This window comes from Somniosus microcephalus, chromosome 3, assembly GCF_052327205.1.
Source record: "Somniosus microcephalus isolate GS21.2 chromosome 3, FLI_Smic_1.0, whole genome shotgun sequence".
NCBI lineage: Eukaryota > Metazoa > Chordata > Chondrichthyes > Squaliformes > Somniosidae > Somniosus > Somniosus microcephalus.
The window spans coordinates 3363163-3387762 of record NC_140989.1 but is presented as its reverse complement, the minus strand read 5'-3'; the positions used below and the strand labels follow the sequence as shown (position 1 = coordinate 3387762).

Genomic DNA, 24600 nt, shown 5'->3' with positions numbered 1-24600 from the left:
CTGGTGGCCCCTCTCCCTCCTCACTTCGATGCTCCTTGTGGCCCTGGTAACAGCTGCCCTTCTGTATCTCACACACTGGCCCACAGCCCATGGGTGTGACGATGAGCTACATCTCCACCTGCACCCAATTCACAATTACCCAATTCAAATGATCAAGGATTATTTTTAAACGTTAAATCTGTTGCTTAATTCAAATCACTGCAGGATTCCACTTTGTTTTAGGTCAATGAAATCTGAACCATCAGGAGGGCAGCAGAGAACAAGACAGAGGAGGTCACCACGAAACTGTAGAGTCCCACCTTGAGCACTGTGTCCAGTTCTGGTCAGACCCCACCTTGAGCACTGGGTCCAGTTCTGGTCAGTCCCACCTTGAGCACTGTGTCCAGTTCTGGTCAGACCCACCTTGAGCACTGTGTCCAGTTCTGGTCAGTCCCACCTTGAGCACTGTGTCCAGTCTGGTCAGACCCACCTTGAGCACTGTGTCCAGTTCTGGTCAGACCCACCTTGAACCCTGTGTCCAGTTCTGGTCAGACCCACCTTGAACCCTGTGTCCAGTTCTGGTCAGTCCCACCTTGAGCACTGTGTCCAGTTCTGGTCAGACCCACCTTGAGCACTGTGTCCAGTTCTGGTCAGACCCACCTTGAGCACTGTGTCCAGTTCTGGTCAGACCCACCTTGAGCACTGTGTCCAGTTCTGGTCAGACCCACCTTGAGCACTGTGTCCAGTTCTGGTCAGTCCCACCTTGAGCACTGTGTCCAGTTCTGGTCAGTCCCACCTTGAACCCTGTGTCCAGTTCTGGTCAGACCCACCTTGAACCCTGTGTCCAGTTCTGGTCAGACCCACCTTGAACCCTGTGTCCAGTTCTGGTCAGACCCACCTTGAGCACTGTGTCCAGTTCTGGTCAGACCCACCTTGAGCACTGTGTCCAGTTCTGGTCAGACCCACATTGAACCCTGTGTCCAGTTCTGGTCAGACCCACCTTGAGCACTGTGTCCAGTTCTGGTCAGACCCACCTTGAGCACTGTGTCCAGTTCTGGTCAGACCCACCTTGAGCACTGTGTCCAGTTCTGGTCAGTCCCACCTTGAGCACTGTGTCCAGTTCTGGTCAGACCCACCTTGAGCACTGTGTCCAGTTCTGGTCAGTCCCAGCTTGAGCACTATGTCCAGCTCTGGTCAGACCCACCTTGAGCACTGTGTCCAGTTCTGGTCAGTCCCACCTTGAGCACTGTGTCCAGTTCTGGTCAGTCCCACCTTGAGCACTGTGTCCAGTTCTGGTCAGACCCACCTTGAGCACTGTGTCCAGTTCTGGTCAGACCCACCTTGAGCACTGTGTCCAGTTCTGGTCAGACCCACCTTGAGCACTGTGTCCAGTTCTGGTCAGACCCACCTTGAGCACTGTGTCCAGTTCTGGTCAGACCCACCTTGAGCACTGTGTCCAGTTCTGGTCAGACCCACCTTGAGCACTGTGTCCAGTTCTGGTCAGACCCACCTTGATCACTGTGTCCAGTTCTGGTCAGACCCACCTTGAGCACTGTGTCCAGTTCTGGTCAGACCCACCTTGAGCACTGTCTCCAGTTCTGGTCAGACCCACCTTGAGCACTGAGTCCAGTTCTGGTCAGTCCCACCTTGAGCACTGTGTCCAGTTCTGGTCAGACCCACCTTGAGCACTGTGTCCAGTTCCGGTCAGTCCCACCTTGAGCACTGTGTCCAGTTCTGGTCAGACCCACCTTGAGCACTGTGTCCAGTTCTGGTCAGTCCCACCTTGAGCATTGTGTCCAGTTCTGGTCAGACCCACCTTGAGCACTGTGTCCAGTTCTGGTCAGTCCCACCTTGAGCACTGTGTCCAGTTCTGGTCAGTCCCACCTTGAGCACTGTGTCCAGTTCTGGTCAGACCCACCTTGAGCACTGTGTCCAGTTCTGGTCAGACCCACCTTGAGCACTGTGTCCAGTTCTGGTCAGTCCCACCTTGAGCACTGTGTCCAGTTCTGCTCAGACCCACCTTGAGCACTGTGTCCAGTTCTGGTCAGACCCACCTTGAGCACTGTGTCCAGTTCTGGTCAGTCCCACCTTGAGCACTGTGTCCAGTTCTGCTCAGACCCACCTTGAGCACTGTGTCCACTTACTGTCACGATGATGTAAAGGCCCCAAATTCCCGAGGCGAGGTGAAGGACAATCAATTGACCTGATTCATTCACTTTGCTGTGTTTGATCTTCGAGAGATGCAGCCGTTTGTTTAATTTCTGAAGCATAAATAGAACCAGACTCTCAGTTAGCTGTCGTTTGAATAAATGATCCTCCTCCTCCCCCCTCCCCCCCTCCCTCCCCTCTTCCTCCTCCCCCCTCCTCCCCCTCTTCCCCCCTCCCCCTCTTCCCCCTCCCCCTCCTTCTCTTCCCCCTCCCCCTCCTTCTCTTCCCCCCTCCCCCTCCTTCTCTTCCCCCCTCCCCCTCCTTCTCTTCCCCCCTCCCCCTCCTTCTCTTCCCCCCTCCCCCATCACCCTCCCCCCTCCTCCCCCCTCACCCTCCCCTCCTCTTCCTCCCCCCTCCTCCCTCCCCCCTCCCCATCACACTCTCCCCCTCCTCCCCCCTCCCCCATCACCCTCCCCTCCCCCTCCCGCCACCTGTCCCCATCCTGCCTCCCCCCATCTCCCCAACCCACTCCACCCTTGCCCCTCTCCTCGCCAACCTCCTCTCCGCCACCACCCCCCTCACCCCCAGTTACTTACATCGAGTGCGTACTCCTGGACCACAGCGTGCAGGATAATGGTGATCAGGATATAGAACGAGATGGTAACAAAATCACTGGTCCCGTAGAGATAGTGAACCACATCCCCATCTGAGAGAGAGAGAGAAAGGGGGAGAAACAGGGCAAGAAATTGATCAGAACTCCAAGAACTTCTCAGCTCCGTCCCGTCACAACAGACTACGCCACCCCACTCCCGCAGAACACAGACCCCCTCCTCCTCCTCCTGACCCCCGGCACCCTATTCCTTCTCCTCCTCTACTGCGACTCCCTCCGAACAAGCCCACATATTATAATCTCCTGGCACAGCCCATGTGCACTCACCTGTATATTAGAGGGATAGCTGCTAATGCAGAGCTGTGAGCAGAGCTGGGTGAGTCTGCTAAACCCAGTGGCGACGGGAATTTGGAGAGAGTGGGAATTCAGTGCAGTAGGGGAAGAAGGTGCTAAGTAATTTAAACCAAGGGACAACAGTAAATATATCAATAAATAATATGGGTAATTAATTAGATCTCGAGGATAAAATTAAAATTAAATAGAGGATACCAACATTAAAGGGATCCAAATTGTATGAAATAAAAATCTGGTGTACATAAATAGTAAATAGGAGTATGGGGGATACTAAAATAAATAAGGTAATAAACAAAAACAAAACTAATTCGTTACAAATTAACCTGCAGTCAAGCGAAATCCATCTAAGAACATAAGAAATAGGAGCAGGAGTCGACCATTCGGCCCTTCGAGCCTGCTCCGCCATTCAATGAGATCATGGCTGATCTTCTGCCTCAACTCCATTCACCGGCCCTATCGCCATATCCCTCGATGCCCTTACTAGTCAGAAATCTATCGACATCTGTTTTGAATATACCCAATGACTGAGCCTCCACAGCCCTCTGGGCTAGAGAATTCCAAAGATTCACCACCCTCTGTTTGAAGAAATTTCTTCTCATCTCAGTCCTGAATGGCCTACCCTTTATCCTGAGGCTGTGGCCCCTGGTTCTAGACTCCCCAGCCAAGGGAAACATTCTCCCAGCATCCACCCTATCAAGCCCTGTAATAATTTTGTATGCTTCAATGAGATCCCCTCTCATTCTTCTGAATTCAAGAGAATACAGGCCTAGTTTACTCAATCTCTTCTCATACGACAGTCCCGCCATCCCAGGAATCAATCTCGTGAACCTTCGTTGCACTCCCTCTGTGGCAAGTATATCCTTCCTTTGGTAAGACCACCAAAATTGTACACAGTATTCCAGGTGTGGTCTCACCAAGGCCCTATATAATTGGAGTAAGACTTCTTTACTCCTGTACTCAAATCCTCTTGTAATGAAGGCCAGCATACCATTTGCCTTCCTAATGGCTTGCTGCACCTGCACATTCACTTTCAGTGACTCATGTACAAGGACACCCAGGTCCCTTTGAGCATCTGCATTCCCCAATCTTTCACCATTTAGGAAATACTCTGTCTTTCTGTTTTTTCTACCAAAGTGGATAACTTCACATTTATCCACATTATTATATCCCATCTGCCATGTTCTCGCCCACTCACTGAGCCTGTCGAGATACCCTTGAAGCCTCTTCACATCCTCTTCACAACTGACACTGCCACCTAGCTTTGTATCATCAGCAAATTTGGAAATATTACAATTAGTCCCCTCATCCAAATCATCGATGTAGATTGTGAGTAGCTGGGGCCCAAGCACCGATCCTTGCGGTACCCCACTAGTCACAGCCTGCCATCCTGAAAAAGACCCATTTATCCCTACTCTTTGTTTTCTGTCTGTTAACCAATTCTCAATCCATGCTAGTATATTGCCCCCAATTCCATGTGCCCTAATTTTGTTTACCAACCTCTTATGTGGGATCTTATCGAAGGCCTTCTGAAAATCCAAATACACCATATCTACCGGTTCCCCTTTGTCTACTCCAGTAGTTATGTCCTCAAAGAACTCCAATAGGTTTGTTAAACAGGATTTCCCTTTCATAAATCCATGTCGACTCTGCCCAATCTTACTACAGGTATTAGTTTCGAAGTGCCCAGTTATTGCATCCTTTATAATAGATTCCAGCATTTTCCCAACTACTGATGTGAGGCTAACAGGTCTGTAGTTCCCCGTTTTCTCTCTCCCTCCTTTCTTAAATAGCGGGGTTACATTTGCTATCCTCCAATCTGCAGGAACGGTTCCAGAATCTATAGAATTTTGGAAGATGACAACCAATGCGTCCACTATCCCAATGGCCACCTCTTTCAAAACCCTAGGATGTAGGTCATCTGGTCCTTGGGATTTGTTGACTTTTAGTCCCATTCATTTTGATAGTACTATTTTTTTACTAATAATAATTTCTTTAAGTTCCTCATTCTCGCCACACCCTTGGTTTTCTGCTAAATATAATCTAGATCGTAAGTAATTCTATTACATGTAGAATTAAATTACTAACAAATAAGAACTATACAGACAAATTAGAGGAATGAATAAAAAACATAGAATGATAATCATGGGGGATTTCAACTACCACGATATTAATTGGACAGAAGAGGTAGGTAAAGGGGATAAGGGAATGGAGTTCCTACAATGTGTACAGGACTCCTTTCTAACCCAATATGTAAAAAGCCTAACAAGGGAGGATTCACTCTTGGATCTAGTAATGGGGAATGAGCCAGAGCAGATAAGAAGTAAAAGTAAGGGAACATATAGGCAATAGTGACCATAATATAATATGCTTTAAGATGACAATAGAGAAGGACATAAAGAATGACAAAAACCAAGTTAATAGATTGGAGAAAAGCTAATTTTGAGGGGCTGAGAGTAGAACTTGGGAAGATAAAATGGGCAACAATATTGACAAAACGATGTAGAACAGCAATGGGAAACATTTAAAACGGTGTTCAACAGAGTGCAGGAACAATATATTCCGCTAAAAGGAAAGAACAAACTAAACACTAATGAGACTCCATGGATGAATAAAGACATAAGGAAACAATTGAGGGTGAGGAAAGAGGCATACATTAAATACATATGTGAGAAGTCACACAACACCAGGTTATAGTCCAACAGCTATACATAGACAGCAGAGAAGTGCATGATAAGAGAGAATACATAGAGATTATTAGGAGAGAAGTCAAAAAAAATTAGGAAGAGGAACTATGAAATTAAATTATCAAGGAACATAAAACAAAATAGTAAAATATTTTACAGGCACATCAATAAAAAAGGAAGGTTGGAATGGGAATAGGGCCATTAAGGGATAGACAGGATAATACCACAGGTAACGATAGGGAGATGGCAGAAATATTAAATCATTATTTTGCTTCGGTATTTACCAGGGAGATAGAACAGGTGGACAAGACACTGGATGATGAGATGAGTAATGAGATAAGTGCATTTAAAATTAAAAATGGGGATATATTAAATAAACTAATCAAACTCAAAGAGGATAAAACCCCTGGTCTGGATGGATTGCATCCACACATTTTAAAAGAATCTCGGGAAGAGATAGCAGAGGCAATACTACAAATATTTAGTAATTCATTAGAAAAAGGTGTAGTGCCAGAGGACTGGTGAATAGCTAACGTAATACCGATATTTAAGAAGGGGGATAGAACATGTCTAGGGAATTATAGACCAGTCAGCTTAACATCGGTGGTAGGAAAAATAATGGAATCCCTACTAAAGGAGAGAATAGAAGAACATCTAGAAACGAAAAGTATAATAATGAATAGTCAGCATGGATTTCAAAAGGGAAAAATCTTGCTTTACCAACCTTATTGAATTTTTTGAAGAGGTAAGAGAGTAGACAAGGGTAATTGTTGTGTATTTTGAATGTGTATTAGAATTGTCCCACATGGGATACCGTAGTGGTGATTTGCAGTGCACTATGGGAAATGTAGTGCATTGAGTGAAGAAGCACATTGTAAATAAAATGGCCGTTAACTAAACTCTCCACCCCGGAGTCCTTCTTAATTGTTATATAGGTAAGGGTATAAAACCCCTTGAGACACAACAGTAATGCAGTAGATGTAATATATCTAGATTTTCAAAAAGCCTTTGATAAGGTACCCCATAATAGACTAATGAATAAGGTCAGAGAATGCAGAGTCAGGGGACAAGTAGCAGAATGGATTGCTGGCTGGCTTCAGGACAGAAAGTAGAGAGTGGGAGTAAAGGGCAGCTATTCACAGTGGCAGAAGGTGGGTAGTGGTGTTCCACAAGGATCAGTGCTGGGACCACTGCTATTCACAATTTACATTAACGTTTTAGACTTTGGAATCAAAAACACAATTTCTAAATTTGCGGATGACACCAAATTGGGGGGGAAAGTCAATATTGAGGAGGACTGCAACAAATTACAGGAGGACATTAGTAAACTTGCAGAATGGGCAAATAATTGGCAAATGAAGTTCAACACAGATAAATGTGAGGTATTACATTTTGGTAGGAAGATTAGGGAGGTCACTTATTACTTGGAGGGTGAGAGTCTAGGTGGGGTAGAGGAACAAAGGGATCTCGGAGTACAAATACACAAATCACTAAAAGTTGCAACACAAGTTAGCAAGGCCATAAAAAAAGCAAACCAAGCAATAGGGTTTAATTCTGGAGTAACAGAATTGAAAAGTAGGGAAAGTTATGCTAAACCTGTATCGAACCTTGGTCTCCATATTATAAAAAGGATATCGAGGCACTGGAGAGGGTGCAGAGAAGATTTACAAGGATGATACCAGAAATGCGAGGGTATACATATCAGGAAAGGATGAACAGGCTGGGTCTCTTTTCTCTTGAAAAAAGGCCGAGGGGTGACCGAATAGAGGTCTTTAAAATTATGAAAGGTTTTGATCGAGTGGATACAGAGAGAGTGTTTCCACTTGTGGGGAAGAGCAAAACTAGAGGCCATCAATATAAGATAGTCACCAAGAAATCCAATAGGGAATTCAGGAGAAACTTCTTTACCCAGAGAGTGGCGAGAATGTGGAACTCGCTCCCACAGGGAGTGGTTGAAGCGAATAGTATCGATAGAAACATAGAAGATAGGAGCAGGAGTAGGCCATTCGGCCCCTCGAGCCTGCTCCACCATTCAATGAGATCATGGCTGATCATCCAAATTCAGTACCCTGTCCCTGCTTTCTCCCCATATCCCTTGATCCCTTTAGCCTCAAGAAATATATCCAACTCCTTCTTGAATATATTTAATGAATTGGCCTCCACTGCCTTGATTTAAGGGGAGGCTGGACAAGCATATGAGGGAGAAGGGAATAGAGGGTTACGCTGATAGATTTAGATGAGGAAAGACGGGAGGAGGCTCGAGTGGAGCATAAACGCCGGCATGGACTGGTTGGGCCAAATGGCCTGTTTCTGTGCCGTATATCCGATGTAATCCTATGTAAATAAATAAAAACTAGAAATGGCGGCTCAGGCTACGTGTCGGGACTGTAATATGTGGGAGTTTGTGGACCGTGAGACTGTCCTGGATTGCCACATCTGCAGGAAATGCCTCTGCCTTGAGGCACTCCAGCTCAGAGTCCTTGCTTTAGGAATGAGTAAGACTTCGATAAATTTTCCCTTACTGTTATTATTAGCCAACAGTGATCATAATATGATCAAATTCAATATTAGGTTTGTGTCAATCTTCACTGTAGAGGATAATAAACCTGACATTCCAGGGAAACTAATGATGAGTCAAGGACTGGAACTCATTAAAATTAACATTAGCAAGAAAACAGTATTAGAAAAAAATAATGGCACTGAAGACGGACAAATCCCCCGGACCTGATGGTTTGCATCCCAGGGTTTTAAAGGAAGTAGGTGAGGAAATTTCAGAGGCTTTAGCCATAATCTTCCAAAGATCTCTCGATTCAGGAATTGTCCCTTTAGATTGGAAAATTGCAAATGTAACTCCATTATTTAAGAAAGGTGAGAGAGAGAAACCAGGGAATTATAGACCTGTTAGTCTAACTGTTGTGGGGCAGTTATTGGAATCTATAATTAAGGACAGAGTGACTGAGCACTGAGAGAAACTCGAGCTGATTAGAGAGAGACAACATAGAGTAAGTCATGTCCAACGAACCCAATTGAATTTTTTGAGGAAGTAACTAAAATAGTAGACGGGAATGTCTATAGATGTAGTTTATATGGACTTCCAGAAAACATTCAATAAGGTTCCACATAAGAGACTGTTAACTTAAATTAAAGCTCATGGAACTGAAGGCAAATTATTGACCTGGTTAGGCAGTAGAAGACAGAGAGTAGGGATAATGGGTATGTACTCGAATTGGAAGGAAGTGACTAGTGGTGTTTCACAAGGATCTGTGCGGGGGCTCAACTATTCACTTGGGTGATGACTTGGGTTACACAATAGAGTCATATATCCAAGATTGCCAATGACTCAAAAGATTGGTGAAATAGTCAGTATAGTTGCCTCCCTGGTGCCAGGGTCAACGGTGTCATTAAGCGGCTGCAGAACATTTTGAGGTGGGGGGGAGGGTGAACAGCCAGAGGTCGCGGTCCATATCGGTACCAACGACATAGGTAGAAAAAGGGATGAGGTCCTGCAGGCAAATATAATTACCCAAATATCGATTGGGATAATGCTAGGGTAAAGGGAAAGGAGGGGGAAGAATTTCTGAAATGTGTTCAGGAGAATTTCCTTGACCCAACTAGGAAGGAGGCATTGCTGGATCTGGTGCTGGGGAATGAGGTGGGCCAGGTCGACCAAGTGTCTGTGGGAGAACACTTGGGTACGAGTGATCATCGTATCATAAGATTTAGATTAGCAATGGAGGAGAGGAATAAGGAACAATCTAGAGTGGAACTATAGACCAGTTAGCCTAACATCTATGGTTGGTAAAATGTTGGAGTCCATTATTAAGGAAGCAGTAACAGGACATTTGGATAAGCATAATTTAATCGGACAAAGTCAGCATGGTTTTATGAAGGGGAAGTCATGTTTGACAAATTTGCTCGAATTCTTTGAGGACGTAACAAACAGGGTGGATAAAGGGGAACCAGTGGATGTGGTGTATTTGGACTTCCAAAAGGCATTTGACAAGGTGCCACACAAAAGATTATTGCACAAGATAAAAAATCACAGGATTGGGGGTAATATACTGGCATGGGTGGAAGATTGGCTATCTAACAGAAAACAGAGAGTTGGGATAAATGGTTCATTCTCGGGTTGGCAATCAGTAACTAGTGGTGTTCCGCAGGGGTCAGTGCTGGGACCCCAACTCTTTACAATCTATATTAACGATTTGGAGGAAGGGACTGAGTGCAACGTATCCAAGTTTGCCGACGATACAAAGATGGGAGGGAAAGCAGTGAGTGAGGAGGACATAAAAAACCTGCAAAAGGACATAGACAGGCTAAGTGAGTGGGCAGAAATTTGGCAGATGGAATATAATGTTGGAAAGTGTGAGGTTATGCACTTTGGCAGAAAAAAATCAAAGAGCAAGTTATTATCTAAATGGAGAGAAACTGCAAAGTGCTATAGTACAAAGGGATCTGGGGGCCCTGGTGCATGAAACACAAAAAGTTAGTATGCAGGTGCAGCAGGTGATCAGGAAGGCCAATGGAATCTTGGCTTTTATTGCAAGGGGGATGGAGTATAAAAACAGGGAAGTCTTGCTTCAGTTATACATATAAAGATTGTGAGGGGGCTTGATCGGGTGGATGCGGTGAGGATGTTTCCACTGATGGGTGAGACTAGAACTAGAGGGCATAATCTTAGAATAAGGGGCTGCCCTTTCAAAACTGAGATGAGGAGAAACTTCTTCACTCAGAGGTTAGTAAATCTATGGAATTTGCTACCTCAGAGAGCTGTGGAAGCTGCAACATTAAATAAATTTAAAACGGAGATAGACAGTTTCCTAGCTGATAAGGGAATTAGGGGTTACGGGGAGCGGGCAGGGAAGTGGACGTGAGTCTAGGTTCGGATCAGCCATGATCCTATTGAATGGCGGAGCAGGCCTGAGGGGCCGTATGGCCTACTCCTGCTCCTACTTATGTTCTTATTACTTCTAAACTGGATTAGGGCTTTTACGCAGCGAGTGGTGAGGACCTGGAACTCGCTGCCGACAGAAGTGGTGGAAGCGGAGACACTCGATGTTTTCAAGGGGAGACTGGATAGGCACTTGAGGGAAATAAACTTGCAGGGCTCCGGGGATAGAGCGGGGGAATGGGACTGACTGGATTGCTCTACAGAGCCGGCACGGACTCGATGGGCCAAATGGCCTCCTTCTGTGCCGTTATGACTCTAAGACTAGGGAGATAGGGAAGAGATCAAAAAGCAAAACTTCAAAGGTAGTAATCTGTGGATTACTCCCGGTGCCACATGCGAGTGAGTATATATAGAAATAGGAGGATAGAGCAGATGAATGAGTGGCTGGAGAGATGGTGCTGGAGGGAGGGCTTTAGATTCCTGGGGCATTGGGACAGGTTCTGGGGGAGGTGGGACATGTACAGGCCGCACGGTTTACACCTCAACAGAGCCGGAACCAATATCCTCACAGGGGGTTTGCTGGGGAGGGTTTAAACTAGTTTGGCAGGGGGATGGGCACAGGATGAAAAGAAAGGAAAAACAAAGTGCACAAAGGATTGGGAGACACAGATAGCACTAGAGTAAGAAATAGTGAGGTATTGGGTGGGGTCAGACTAAGAGAGAATACAAGAAGGTCTAAGACAGTTTACAGTGCAATTTTTTTTATTCGTTTTTTTTAATGGGATGTGGGAGTCGCTGGCAAGGCCAGCATTTATTGGCCATCCCTAATTCCCTCGAGAAAGTGGTGGTGAGCCGCCGCCCTGAACCGCTGCAGTCCGTGGTGAAGGTACTCCCACAGTGCTGTTAGGGAGGGAGTTCCCAGTGACGATGAAGTGTAAATGCATGAAGCGTGGTAAATATGGTTGGTGAGCTGCAGGCGCAAATAGCCACATGGGAATATGATGATGTGGCGATAATGGAGACCTGGGTCAAAAAAGGGCAGGATTGGGTACTAAATATTCCTGAATATAAGGTGTTCAGGAAAGATAGGGAAGGAAAGAAAGGAGGTGGGGTGGGAGTATTGGTTAAGGAGAATTTTACAGTGATGGAGAGAGAGGATGTCCTGGAGGAGTCAAGGACAGAATCTATTTGGTTAGAGTTAAGAAATAATAGAGGTGCCATTACACTACTAGGTGTATTCTATAGACCACCAACCAGTGGGAAGGATATAGAGGAGCAAATTTGCAGGGAAATTACAGAGAGGTGCAAGAACTATAGAGGAGTGATAATGGGGGACTTCAATTATCCTAATATAGACTGGGATAGTAATAGTGTAAAGGGCAGAATTTCTGAAGTGTGTTCAGGGGCACTTTCTTGATCAGTACGTTTCCAGCCCAACGATGAAAGAAGCATTGCTGGATCTGGTTCTGGGGAATAAGGTGGGTCAAGTGGAGCAAGTGTCAGTAGAGGAATCTTTAGGGAACAGTGATCATAGTACAGGTTGAACCCCGGTAATCCGGCACCCGACGGTCCGGCACCTTCAGTGGTCCGGCACAAATTGAAACCGGCGGTCTTTAGTTTGCGGAGCAGCCGCTCGGCGGCGCCACCATTTCCCGCGATATAAACAAACATATTGTACCAAATATTGTTATTTTAGGTGTTATTTACCTAACCTTCAGTGGTTCGGAATTTTCAATGGTCCGGCACCGGCCTTGTCCCGAGGGTGCCGGATTACTGGGGTCCAACCTGTATCATAAGGTTTAGATTAGCTACGGAAAAGGACAGGGAGAAATCTAGAGTAAAAATACCTAATTGGAGGAAGGCAAATTTCAGTGGGTTGAGAACGGATCTGACCCGGGTAAATTGGAATCAAAGATTGGCAGCAAAACTGTAATCGATCAATGGGCTGCCTTTAAAGAGATGGTTCGGGTACAGTCGAGGTACATTCCCACGAGGGGGAAAGGTAGGGCAACTAAAGCCAGAGCTCCCTGGATGACAAAAGAGATCGAGGGCAAGATGAAGCAGAAAAGGAGCACGTATAACAGATGTCAGGTTGAGAACACAAGTGAGAATCAGGCTGAATATAGAAAGTTCAGAGGGGAAGTGCAAAAGAAAATAAGAGGGGCAAAGAGAGAGTCTGAGAATAGACTGGCAGCCAACATAAAAGGGAATCCAAAAGTCTTCTATAGGCATATAAATAATAAACAGTGGGGCCGATTAGAGACCAAAATGGAGACCTACACATGGAGGCAGAAGGCATGGCTGAGGTACTAAATGAGTACTTTGCATCTGTCTTCACCAAGGAAGAAGATGCTGCCAAAGTCATAGTGAAATAGGAGGTAGTGGAGATACTGGATGTGATAAAAATTGATAAAGAGGAGGTACTAGAAAGGCTATCTGTACTTAAAGTTGATAAGTCACCAGGGCCGGATGGGATGCATCCTAGGATGCTGAGGGAGGTTAAGGAGGAAATTGTGGAGGTACTGGCCATAATCTTCCAATCCTTCTTAGATACAGGGGGTGGTGCCAGAGGACTGGAGAATTGCAAATATTACAGCCTTGTTCAAAAAAGGGTATAAAGATAAACCCAGCAACTACAGGCCAATCGGTTTAACCTCGGTAGTGGGGAAGCTTTTGGAAACGATAATCAGGGACAAAGTTAACAGTCACTTGGACAAGAGTGGATTAATTAAGGAAAGCCAGCATGGATTTGTTAAAGGAAAATTGTGTTTAACTAACTTGATCGAGTTTTTTGTTGAGGTAACAGAGAGGGTTGATGAGGGAAATGCGGTTGATGTGGTGTACATGGATTTCCAAAAGGCGTTTGATAAAATGCCACATAACAAACTTGCCAGCAAAGTTGAAGCCCATGGAATAAAAGGGACAGTGGCAACATGGATATAAAATTGGCTCAGTGACAGGAAACAGGGAATAGTGGTGAACGGTTGTTTTTCAGACTGGAGGAAGGTATACAGTGGTGTTCCCCAGGGGTCGGTTCTTGGACCACTGCTTTTCTGGATACATATTAATGACTTAGACTTGGGTGTACAGGGCACAATTTAAAAATTTGCAGATGACACAAAACTTGGAAGTATAGTGAACAGTGAGGAGGATAGTGATAGACTTCAGGAAGACATAGACAGGCTGGTGGAATGGGCGGACACGTGGCAGATGAAATTTAACGCAGAAAGGTGTGCAGTGATACATTTTGGTAGGAAGAATGAGGAGAGGCGATATAAACTAAAGGGTACAATCCTAAAGGGGGTGCATGAACAGAGACACCTGGGGTATATGTGCACAAATCGTTGAAGGTGGCAGGGCAGGTTGAGAAAGTGGTTAAAAAAGCATATGGGATTCTGGGCTTCATAAATAGAGGCATAGAGTACAAAAGCAAGGAAGTTATGATGAACCTGTATAAAACACTGGTTTGGCCTCAACTGGAGTACTGTGTCTAATTCTGGGCACCGCACTTTAGGAAGGATGTGAAGGCCTCAGAGAGGGTGCAGAAAAGATTTACAAGAATGGTTCCAGAGATGAGGGACTTCAGTTATGTGAATAGAATGGAGAAGCTGGGGTTGTTCTCCTTAGAGCAGAGAAGATTGAGAGGAGATTTGATAGAGGTGTTCAAAATCATGAGGGGTCTGAACAGAGTAGATAGAGAGAGACTGTTCCCATTGGCAGAAGGGTCGAGAACCAGAATATACAGATTTATTAAGGTGATTGGCAAAAGATCCGAAGGCGACATGAGGAAAAAAAATTTTACTCAGCGAGTGGTTAGGATCTGGAATGCACTGCCTGTAGGGTGGTGGAGGCAGATTCAATTGTGACTTTCAAAAGGGAATTGGGTAAGTACCTAAAGGAAAAAAATTTGCAGGGCTACGGGGAAAGGGCGAGGGAGTGGGACTAGCTGAAGTGCTCTTGCAGAGAGCTGGCATGGGCACGATGGGCCGAATGGCCTCCTTCTGTGCTGTAACCATTCTAGGTTTCCAAGTACAGGAAACTTTGGTTTATCTGGAGGTTAACTGTCTGGAATGCTCGAGCCGTCGGCAAAAATCAGGAGCCGTTTCGTTAGGTTTTTTTTCTTTTCGTTGCTTTTTTTTCACCAGTCAGGCTCTGCAAGGTCTCGCTGAAGCTGTTGCTAAGCTACAGAGACGCGTGCAAGGTACGGCCGACTGTTTAGAAGCTGTTGCTAAGCAACAGGGTTTGTTGCCAGATACGGAGCTCAAAATCTCCGTATGTTTCAACATTAGCGCTGGTTTGTCCGGCAGTTTTGATGGGACGGCAACAGCTCGGTCCCATCGGTGCTGGATAGCACAAAGTTTCCTGTAGTGCAGATAGGAGCATAAAATTACAAAGAAGCGTCGATAGTCAGTGAATGGGCAAAACTGTCGCAGATGAATTTCAACGCAGGTTAGTGTGAGGTCATCTATTTTGGATCAAAAGAGGATCGATCGAGTATTATTTAAATGGCGAAAAGCTGGGAACAGCAGAAGTCCAATGAGATTTCGGGGTCCATGTACACAGATCGCTGAAATGTAGGGGTCAGCAATGTTCCCTTTAAACTGCGTGGCATCTCCCACAGCTGGCTTTTCAATGGGAAAAACCGCTATCAATGGGATTTTGAATGGGCTGCGCACCCAAAAAATAATTAATGGGACCATAGGAACAGGGGGAGGTCATTCAGCCCCTCAAGCCTGATCTGCCATTCAATGAGATCACGGCAGATCTGCGATCTAACTCCATAAACCCGCCTTTGGCCCATATCCCTTAATACCTTTGGTTAACAAAAATCTATCAATCTCTGATTTAAAATTAACAATTGACCCAGCATCAATTGCCGTTTGCGGAAGAGAGTTCCAAACTTCTACCACCCTTTGTGTGTAGAAGTGTTTCCTAATTTCACTCCTGAAAGGTCTGGTTCTAATTTTTAGACTGTGCCCCCAGTCAGAGACTCCCCAACCAGCGGAAATAGTTTCTCTCTCTCTACCCTATCTGTTCCCCTTAATATCTTGAAAACTTTCGATCAGATCACCCTTTAACCGTCTAAATTCCAGGGACTACAACCCTAATTTGTGTAATCCCTCCTCGTAACTTAACCCTTGAAGTCCGGGTATCATTCTGGTAAACCTGCGCTGCACTCCCTCCAAGGCCAATATATCCTTCCTAAGGTGTGGTGCCCAGAACTGCTCCCAGTGCTCCAGGTGTGGTCTAACCAGGGTTTTGTACAGCTGCAGCATAACTTCTACCCCCTTGTACTCTAGTCCTCGAGATATAAAGGCCAGCATTCCATTAGCCTGCTTGATTATTTTCTGTACCTGTCCATGACATTTTAACGATCGATGTACCTGGACCCCAGTCTCTTTGGACCTCCACTGTTTTTAGTTTTTCACCATTTAGAAAGTCCCCTGTTCTATTCTTTTTAGATCCAAAGTGGATGACCTCACATTTGCCTACATTGAAATCCATTTACCACAGTTTTGCTCATTCACTTAATCTATCGATATCCCTTTGTAATTTTACTCTTTCATCTACACTGCCTACAATGCTGCCTAGTTTTGTCTCATCGGCAAATTTGGATATATGGCTTTCTATCCCATCATCGAAGTCGTTAATAAACAGTGAACAGTTGAGGCCCCTGCGGGACACCACTAGTCACATCCTGCCAATTATCCGTACTCTCTTTTGTTTCTTAACTTGTCCCATTACCATCTCCTTTTGCCTCGTACCATCATCCCTTTTATCTTTTAATCTCTCCTGCCTTCCACCCTATCACAGACCTTCCCTTTGTTCTTTCCTCCCCTCCCCCCTTTCCCTGCCCCTACCCTTGCTTAAAAACCTGTTACATCTCCAACTTTTTCCAGCTCTGATGAAGGGTCATCGACCTGAAACATTGGGCCAGAAATTCGGATCCCCACGGGTGAGTGCGCGCTGGGTACTCACGCGTAGACCCAATGAAAGTGCTGGTTTTGTGCATGCATAGAAAACATAGAAACATCGAAGATAGGAGCAGGAGTCGGCCATTCGGCCCTTCGAGCCTGCTCCGCCATTCAATGAGATCATGGCTGATCATCCAAATTCAGTACCCTGTCCCTGCTTTCTCCCCATATTCCTTGATCCCTTTAGCCTTAAGAAATATATCCAACTCTTTCTTGCATATACTTAATGAACTGGCCTCCACCGCCCTCTGTGGCAGAGAATTCCACAGGTTCACCACTCTCTGGGTGAAGAAATTCCTCCTCATTTCAGTCCTAAATGGCTTACCCCTTATCCTTAGACTATGACCCCTGGTTCTGGACTCCCCAGCCATCAGAAACATCCTTCCTGCATCTAGTCTGTCCAGGCCTGACAGAATTTTATAGGTTTCGATGAGATCCCCTCTCAATCTTCTAAACTCCAGTGAGTATAAGCCCAATCGACACAATCTCTCCTCATACGTCATTCCTGCCATTCCAGGTATCAGCCTGGTGAATCTTTGCTGCACTCCTTCCATGGCAAGAACGTCCTTCCTTAGGTAAGGCGACCAAAACTGCACACAATACTCAAGGTGTGGTCTCACCAAGGCCCTGTACAACTGCAGCAAGACATCCTTGTTCTTGTACTCGAACCCTCTTGCTACGAAGGCCAACATACTATTTGCCTTCTTAACCGCCTGCTGCACCTGCATGCTTACCTTCAGCGACTGGTGTACAAGAACACCCAGGTCTCTTTGCACTTCCCCTTCTCCCAATCTATTGCCATTCAAATAATAATCTGCCTTCCTGTTTTTACCACCAAAGTGGATAACCTCACATTTATCCACATTATAGTGCATTTGCCATGTTTCTGCCCAATCACCCAACCTGTCCAAATCGTGCTGGAGTTTCACGACATCCTCCTCACAGCATACGCTCCCACCCAGCTTTGTGTCATCTGCAAATTTGGAGATATTACATCCAATTCACTCGTCCAGATCATTAATATATATTGTGAACAGCTGGGGTCCTAGGACCGATCCTTGCGGTACCCCACTAGTCACTGCCTGCCACTCGGAAAACGACCCGTTTATTCCAACTCTTTGCTTTCTGTCCGCCAACCAGTTCTCTATCCAAGTCAATACCTTGCCCCCAATCCCATGTGCCTTAATTTTGCATGCGAATCTCTTATGCGGGACCTTATCGAAAGCCTTCTGAAAGTCCAAATACACCACATCCACTGGTTCTCCCTTGTCTATTTTACCAGTTACATCCTCAAAAAATTCCAGTAGATTAGTCAAGCATGATTTACCTTTTGTAAATCCATGTTGACTTTGTCCGATCCAGTCACTGCTTTCCAAGTGCTCTGCTATTACATCTTTTATAATGGACTCTAGCTTTTTCCCCACTACCAATGTCAGGCTTACCGGTCTATAATTCCCCGCCTTTTCTCTACCACCTTTTTTGAATAGTGGGGTACCATTAGCTACCCGCCAATCCATGGGTACCGTTCCAGAGTCTATCGAGTTCTGGAAGATGACCAGCAATGCATCTACTATTTCTAGGGCCACTTCCTTAAGTACCTACAAATACTGATTTCTTTCAGTTCCACCCTTTCATCAGATCCTATGTTCCCCGGCATCTCTGGGAGGTTATTTGTGTCCTCCTTTGTGAAGACAGAACCAAAATATGTATTTAGTTGGTCTGCCATTTCTTTGTTCCCCATTATAAACTCCCCCGATTCTGATTGCAAGGGACCTACGCTGGACTTCACCAATCTTTTTCTCTTCACATATCTATAAAAGCTTTTACAGTCAGTTTTTATGTTCCGTGCAAGCTTACTCTCATATTCTATTTTCCCTTTCTTAATTAATCCCTTTGTCCTCCTTTGTTGAATCCTAAACTGCTCCCAATCCTCAGGATTATTGCTTTTTCTGGCCAGTTTATATGCCCTCTCCTTGGACCTTATGCTATCCCTAATTTCCCTTGTTAGCCACGGTTGGGTCACCTTTTTTGTTTTATTTTTATGCCAAACTAGGATGAACAAATTCTGTAGTTCATCCATTCGGTCTTTGAATGTTTGCCATTGCCTATCCACCGTCAACCCTTTGAGTGCCATTCCCCAATCAATCCTACCCAACTCGCTCCTCAGACCATCGTAGTTTCCTTTATTTAAATTGAGGACCCTAGTCTCCGATTCAACTACTTCATTCTCCATCTTAATGAAGAATTCGATCATATTATGATCGCTCCGACTCAAGGGGCCTCGTACAACAAGATTGCTAATTAATCCTTTCTCGTTACATAATACCCAGTCTAAGATGGCCTGATCTCTGGTTGGTTCCTCGACATATTGGTCCAGGAAACCATCCCGTAAACACTCCAGGAATTCCTCCTCCACAGTAGTGTTACTAATTTGGTTGGCCCAATCTATATGTAGATTAAAGTCACCCATGATGACTGCTGTGCCCTTATTGCACGCTTCTTTAAATTTCTCTTTTAATGCCATCCCCAACCTCCGCCTTACTGTTTGGAGGTCTATAAACCACATCCACTAACGTTTTTTTCCCCTTAGTATTTCTCAATTCTACCCATACAGATTCCACCTCATCAGAGCTAATATCCTTCATTACAATTGTGTTAATCCCTTCTTTAACCAGTAATGCTACCCCACCTCCCTTTCCTTTTTGCCTATCTTTCCTGAATATCGAATACCCCTGGATGTTGAGTTCCCAGTCCTGGCCTTCCTTGAGCCACGTTTCCGTAATCCCAACCAAATCGTATTCGTTTACCTCTATTTGCGCAGCCAATTCATCCACCTTATTACAAATGCTCCTCGCATTAAGACACAAAGCCTTCAGGCTTGTTTTTTTAATGCTCTTAGACCTATTAGAATTATTATTTACTGTGGCCATGTTTGATTTAAACCGTTGATTTCTCTGACTGCCACTTTTGTTTTTCTCCTTCCTATCTTTTGCTTTTATCCTTGTTTCCCTTTCCTCTATCTCCCTGCTCAGGTTCCCAACCCCTTGCCATTTTAGTTTAAACCCTCCCCCACAGCACTAGCAAACACTCCCCCTAGGACATTGGTTCCAGCCCTGCCCAGGTGCAAACCGTCCGGTTTGAACTGGTCCCACCTCCCCCAGAACTGGTTCCAATGTCCCAGGAACTTGAATCCCTCCCCCTGGCACCATTCCTCTAGCCACGTATTCACAGAATCACAGAATCTACAGTGCAGATAGAGGCCATTTCGGCCCATCGAGCCTGCACCGACACATATCCCACCCTATCCCCGTAACCCCACGTATTTAATCCCCTAACACTAAGGGTCAATTTATCATAGCCAAATCAACCTAACCTGCACATCTTTGGACTTTCATCTGAAGTATCCTTCTATTTCTACTCTGACTAGCACATGGCACTGGTAGCAATCCTGAGATTACTACCTTTCAGGTCCTGTTTTTTAATTTATCTCCTAACTCTCCTAAGCAGTCACAAGGCCTGCTTTTAACAAGGTAAGTGGTGAATTAAGTAAAATTAAAACATTTTTTCCACAGGTTTATTATTTTTAAATACTTTAAAGGTAAGTTTATTTTTAGCCCAGTTCAAAACTAATTAATTTTTTCAAAAATTTAAATTATTGTTTAAAATAGTTATTTTATGTAATTTATAGTTATTTTAAAAATGTGATTTTTTTTTTTTTTTTTAATTTATTTGAAGTTTTAGTTATGTTTTGGGGCTGAACTCTTGATAAATTTGACAGGTCTTCCTGTCAAATCTATGAATAGAGATTCCCTGCTACCATTGGCTCTCCATGGCCCACGTGATCCCAGGGGACGCTTCGAACTAACTGCGCCCCTGGGATACGCAAGCACTGCGCGCCGGCAGTTGGAGCAGGCCCAGGATCGGAATCCCACGCGGGCCCACAGCTCAACGGCCGGCGCACTAGGTAAGTGCAGGCCGAGGGCTTGCACCCGCGAGAAGCCCCCGACCCGAATTTCTGGGCTGTTAACTCGGTTTCCTCTCTCTACAGATGCTGCCTGACCTGCTGAGTATTTCCAGCATTTTCTGTTTTTACTTCAGATTTCCAGCATCTGCAGTATTTTGCTTTTGTATCCCTACTCTGTCTCCTGCTGCTCAGACAATTTCCTAACCAGGTCAATAATTTGCCCTCAATTCCATGGGCTTCTACCTTAGATAACAGTCTCTTATGTGGGACTTTATCAAATGCCTTCTGGAAGTCCATATAAATAATATCCATAGACATTCCCCTGTCCAATACTTTAGTCACCTCTTCAAAAAATTCAATCAGGTTTGTCAAGCATGACCTACCTTTCACAAATTTATGCTGGCTCTCTCTGATCAACTGAAAATTTTTGAGGTGTTCAGTCACACTATCCTTAACTATAGACTCTATTAATTTCCTGACAACAGATGTTAGGCTAACTGGTCTATAGTTTCCCTCTTTCACCATTCTTAAATAGTGGAGTGACATGCACAATTTTCCTATCGAAAGGAACGGTTCCTGAATTGAGAGAACTTTGGAAGATTATAGTTAGGCCATCTGCAATGTGCTCACCTACCTCCTTTAAACCCTGGGATGGAAACCATCTGGTCCTGGGGATTTGTCACTCTTTAGTGCCATTATTTTCTTCATTACTGTTATTTTACTTAATTTAATTGAGTCCCTGTCCCTGATTCAATATTAGTTTCCTGGGATTTCTGGCATGCTATCCTCATCTTCTACTGTAAATACTGATGCAAAGTAATTATTCAACATGTCTGCCATTTCCTTATCATTGACAATATCACTGCTTTCAGTTTTTAAGGGGTCAACATTGCTCCTGACTACCCTCTTTTTTCTAATGTAATTGTAAAAAATTTGTGTGTTGATTTTGATGGTCAGGTACAAAAAAAATCAAAAAGTTTAATGGAATATTAGAAAGGATATGTTGGCCTGGGAAGGAGTGCAGCGCAGATTGACCAGAATGTTACCAGGGCTCCAAGGGTTAGATTATGAGCAGGGATTACATAAACTAGGCCTGAATTCCCGGAATATAAGAGGTTACGGGGTGATTTGATTGAGGTTTTTAGGATCCTGAACGGAATTGATCGGGTCAATGGAGAGAAACTTTTCCCGCTGGTGGTGGAGTCTGGGACGAGGGGACATCACCTTAAAATCAGAGCCAGGCCAATCGGGAGTTAAGTTAGGAAACACTTCCTCACACAAAGGCTGGTAGAAGTGTGGAACTCTCTCCCACAGAAAGCAGTAGATGCTAGCTCAATTAATAATTTTAAATCTAAAATTGATAGATTTTTGCTAGCCAAGGGTATTAAGGGATAAGGAGCAAGGCAGGTGGATGGAGTTAAGATACAGATCAGCCCTGATCTTATTGAATGGTGGAACAGACTCGAGGGGCTGAATGGCCTGCTCCTGCTCCTGTTCCTATGTTAACCTATCATGGACTCTATCCTCCCATTTAATCTCCTTGGGGAAGTTTTTGTTTAAACATTACCTGATCCCCAAAGGGAATCGATTTAACGGTGGAACATTCAACCATCTCCATATGTACTTTCTTAGCTCTACCCCCACCCACTCCATGTATCCATCTCATTGGTCAGTTTTGAAGCCAGTCTCTGATTGGTTACCTGCGGTGGTTGTGCTGACGTTGTACTGTGGGGATATAAACATGAATGCAGTCTTTGCTGTAACCTAGGAGACAAAACATCAGTTGGAAATAAGTCCGAAATCAGTGGCTACAAAATCACCGACACAGCTGGTAACCAGCACCGAACCTGCACTGACCCGGCATGCACCAGAACCAAACCGGCATGAACCAGAACCAACCGGCACCAAACCAGCAGGAACCGGAACCAACCAGCAGGAACTGGCACCTAACTATATACACAACATCAACTGCAAGACCCTCATCAACCCTCTCCATTACTTCATCAAAGAACTTGATCAACCTAGTTAAACACAACTTGCTGTTAACAAATCCGTGCTGACTTTCATTTATTGACCCATAATTTTCCAATTGCCGATTAATTTTGTCCCAGACTATTGTCTCAAAGTTTTCCCACCACTGACGTGTGATTTATTTTAGTAGGATGAGGAGAGGCAATATGAACTAAATGGTACAATTTTAAAGTGGGAGCAGGAACAGAGAGACCTGGGGGTGTACGTACACTAATCATTGAATGTGGCAGGACACGTTGGGAAGGCTGTTAAAAGGCAAATGAGATCCTTGTCTTTATAAATAGTGGAATCGAGTACAAAGGCAAGGAAGTTATGCTGAACCTTTATAAAACACTGGTTAGGCCCCAGCTGGAATATTGTGTTCAATTCTGGGCACCGCACTGTAGGAAGGATGTCAAGGCCTTGGAGAGGAGATTTACTGGAATGGTATCAGGGATGAGGGACTTCAGATATGTGGAGAGACTGGAGAAGCTCTGGTTGTTCTTAGAGCAGAGAAGATTAAGAGTAGATTTGATAGAGGTGCTCAAAATCATGAAGGGGTTTTGATTGAATAAATAAAGAAACTGTTTCCAGTGGCAGGTGGGTTGGTAACGAGAGGAGACAGATTTAAGGTAATTGGTGAAAGAACCAGAGGCGAGATGAGATTTAAAAAAAATTTTTTTTTTTTACGCGAGTTGTTGTGATGTAGAATGCACTGCCTGAAAGGGCGGTGGAAGCAGATTCAAAAATAAGTCTTCCATAGGCATATAAACAGTAAACGGGCAGCAAGAGGCGGGGTGGGGCTGATTAGGGACTAAAATGGAGTCCTACGCATGGTGGAAGTGGGCATGGCTGAGATACTAAATGAGTACTTTGCATCTGTCTTCACCAAGGATGCTGCCAAAGTCATTGTGAAAGAGGAGTTAGTGGAGATACTGGATGGGATAAAAATTGATAAAGAGGAGGTATTAGAAAGGCTGGTTGTACTTAGAGTCATAGAGTTATACAGCACGGATAGAGGCCCTTCGGCCCATCGTGTCCACGCCGGCCATCAAGCCCTGTCTACTCTAATCCCATATTCCAGCATTTGGTCCGTAGCCTTGTATGTTATGGCATTTCAAGTGCTCATCCAAATGCTTCTTAAATGTTGTGAGCGTTCCAGCCTCCACAACCCTTTCAGGCAGTGAGTTCCAGACTCCAACCACCCTCTGGGTGAAAAGGTTCTTTCTCAAATCCCCTCTAAACCTCCCGCCCTTTACCTTGAATCTGTGCCCCCTAGTTATTGACCCCTCTACTAAGGGAAAAAGCTCCTTAGTATCCATCCTATCTATGCCCCTCATAATTTTGTACACCTCAATCATGTCCCCCCTCACCTCCTCTGCTCCAAGGAAAACAAACCCAATCTGCCCAGTCTCTCTTCATAGCTGAAGCGCTCCAGCCCTGGTAACATCCTGGTGAATCTCCTCTGCACCCTCTCCAAAGCGATCACATCCTTCCTGTAGTGTGGCGACCAGAACTGCACACAGTATTCCAGCTGTGGCCTAACCAGTGTTTTATACAGCTCCATCATAACCTCCTTGCTCTTATATTCTATGCCTCGGCTAATGAAGGCAAGTATCCCATATGCCTTTTTTACCACCTTATCCACCTGTTCCGCCGCCTTCAGGGATCTGTGTACTTGCACACCCAGATCCCTCTGACCCTCCGTCTTGCCTAGGGTCTTACCATTCATTGTGTATTCCCTTGCCTTGTTAGTCCCCCCAAAGTGCATCACCTCGCACTTTTCCAGGTTAAATTCCATTTGCCACTGTTCCGCCCATCTGACCAACCCATCTATATCGTCCTGCAGACTGAGACTACCCTCCTCGCTATTTACCACCCTACCAATTTTTGTATCATCCGCGAACTTACTGATCATACCTTTTACATTCATATCCAAGTCATTAATGTAGACCACAAACAGCAAGGGACCCAGCACCGATCCC

At 44.9% G+C, this 24600-nt stretch overlaps 1 protein-coding gene across 1 annotated transcript in view; it reads right to left on the bottom strand.

Moving 5' to 3' along the window:
• Positions 1-22459, bottom strand: part of tram2 (translocation associated membrane protein 2) — a 135965-nt gene extending 113506 nt beyond the window's left edge. Inside the window, exons 1-3 of the mRNA XM_085978689.1 lie at positions 22306-22459; positions 2724-2833; positions 2124-2240 (exon numbers count right to left, since the gene is read on the bottom strand). Of these exons, the coding sequence (XP_085834815.1) occupies positions 2124-2240; positions 2724-2833; positions 22306-22348 (270 nt within the window). The 5' untranslated portion in view covers positions 22349-22459. The remainder of the gene's footprint in view (positions 1-2123; positions 2241-2723; positions 2834-22305) is intronic.
• Positions 22460-24600: the final 2141 nt, after the last annotated feature.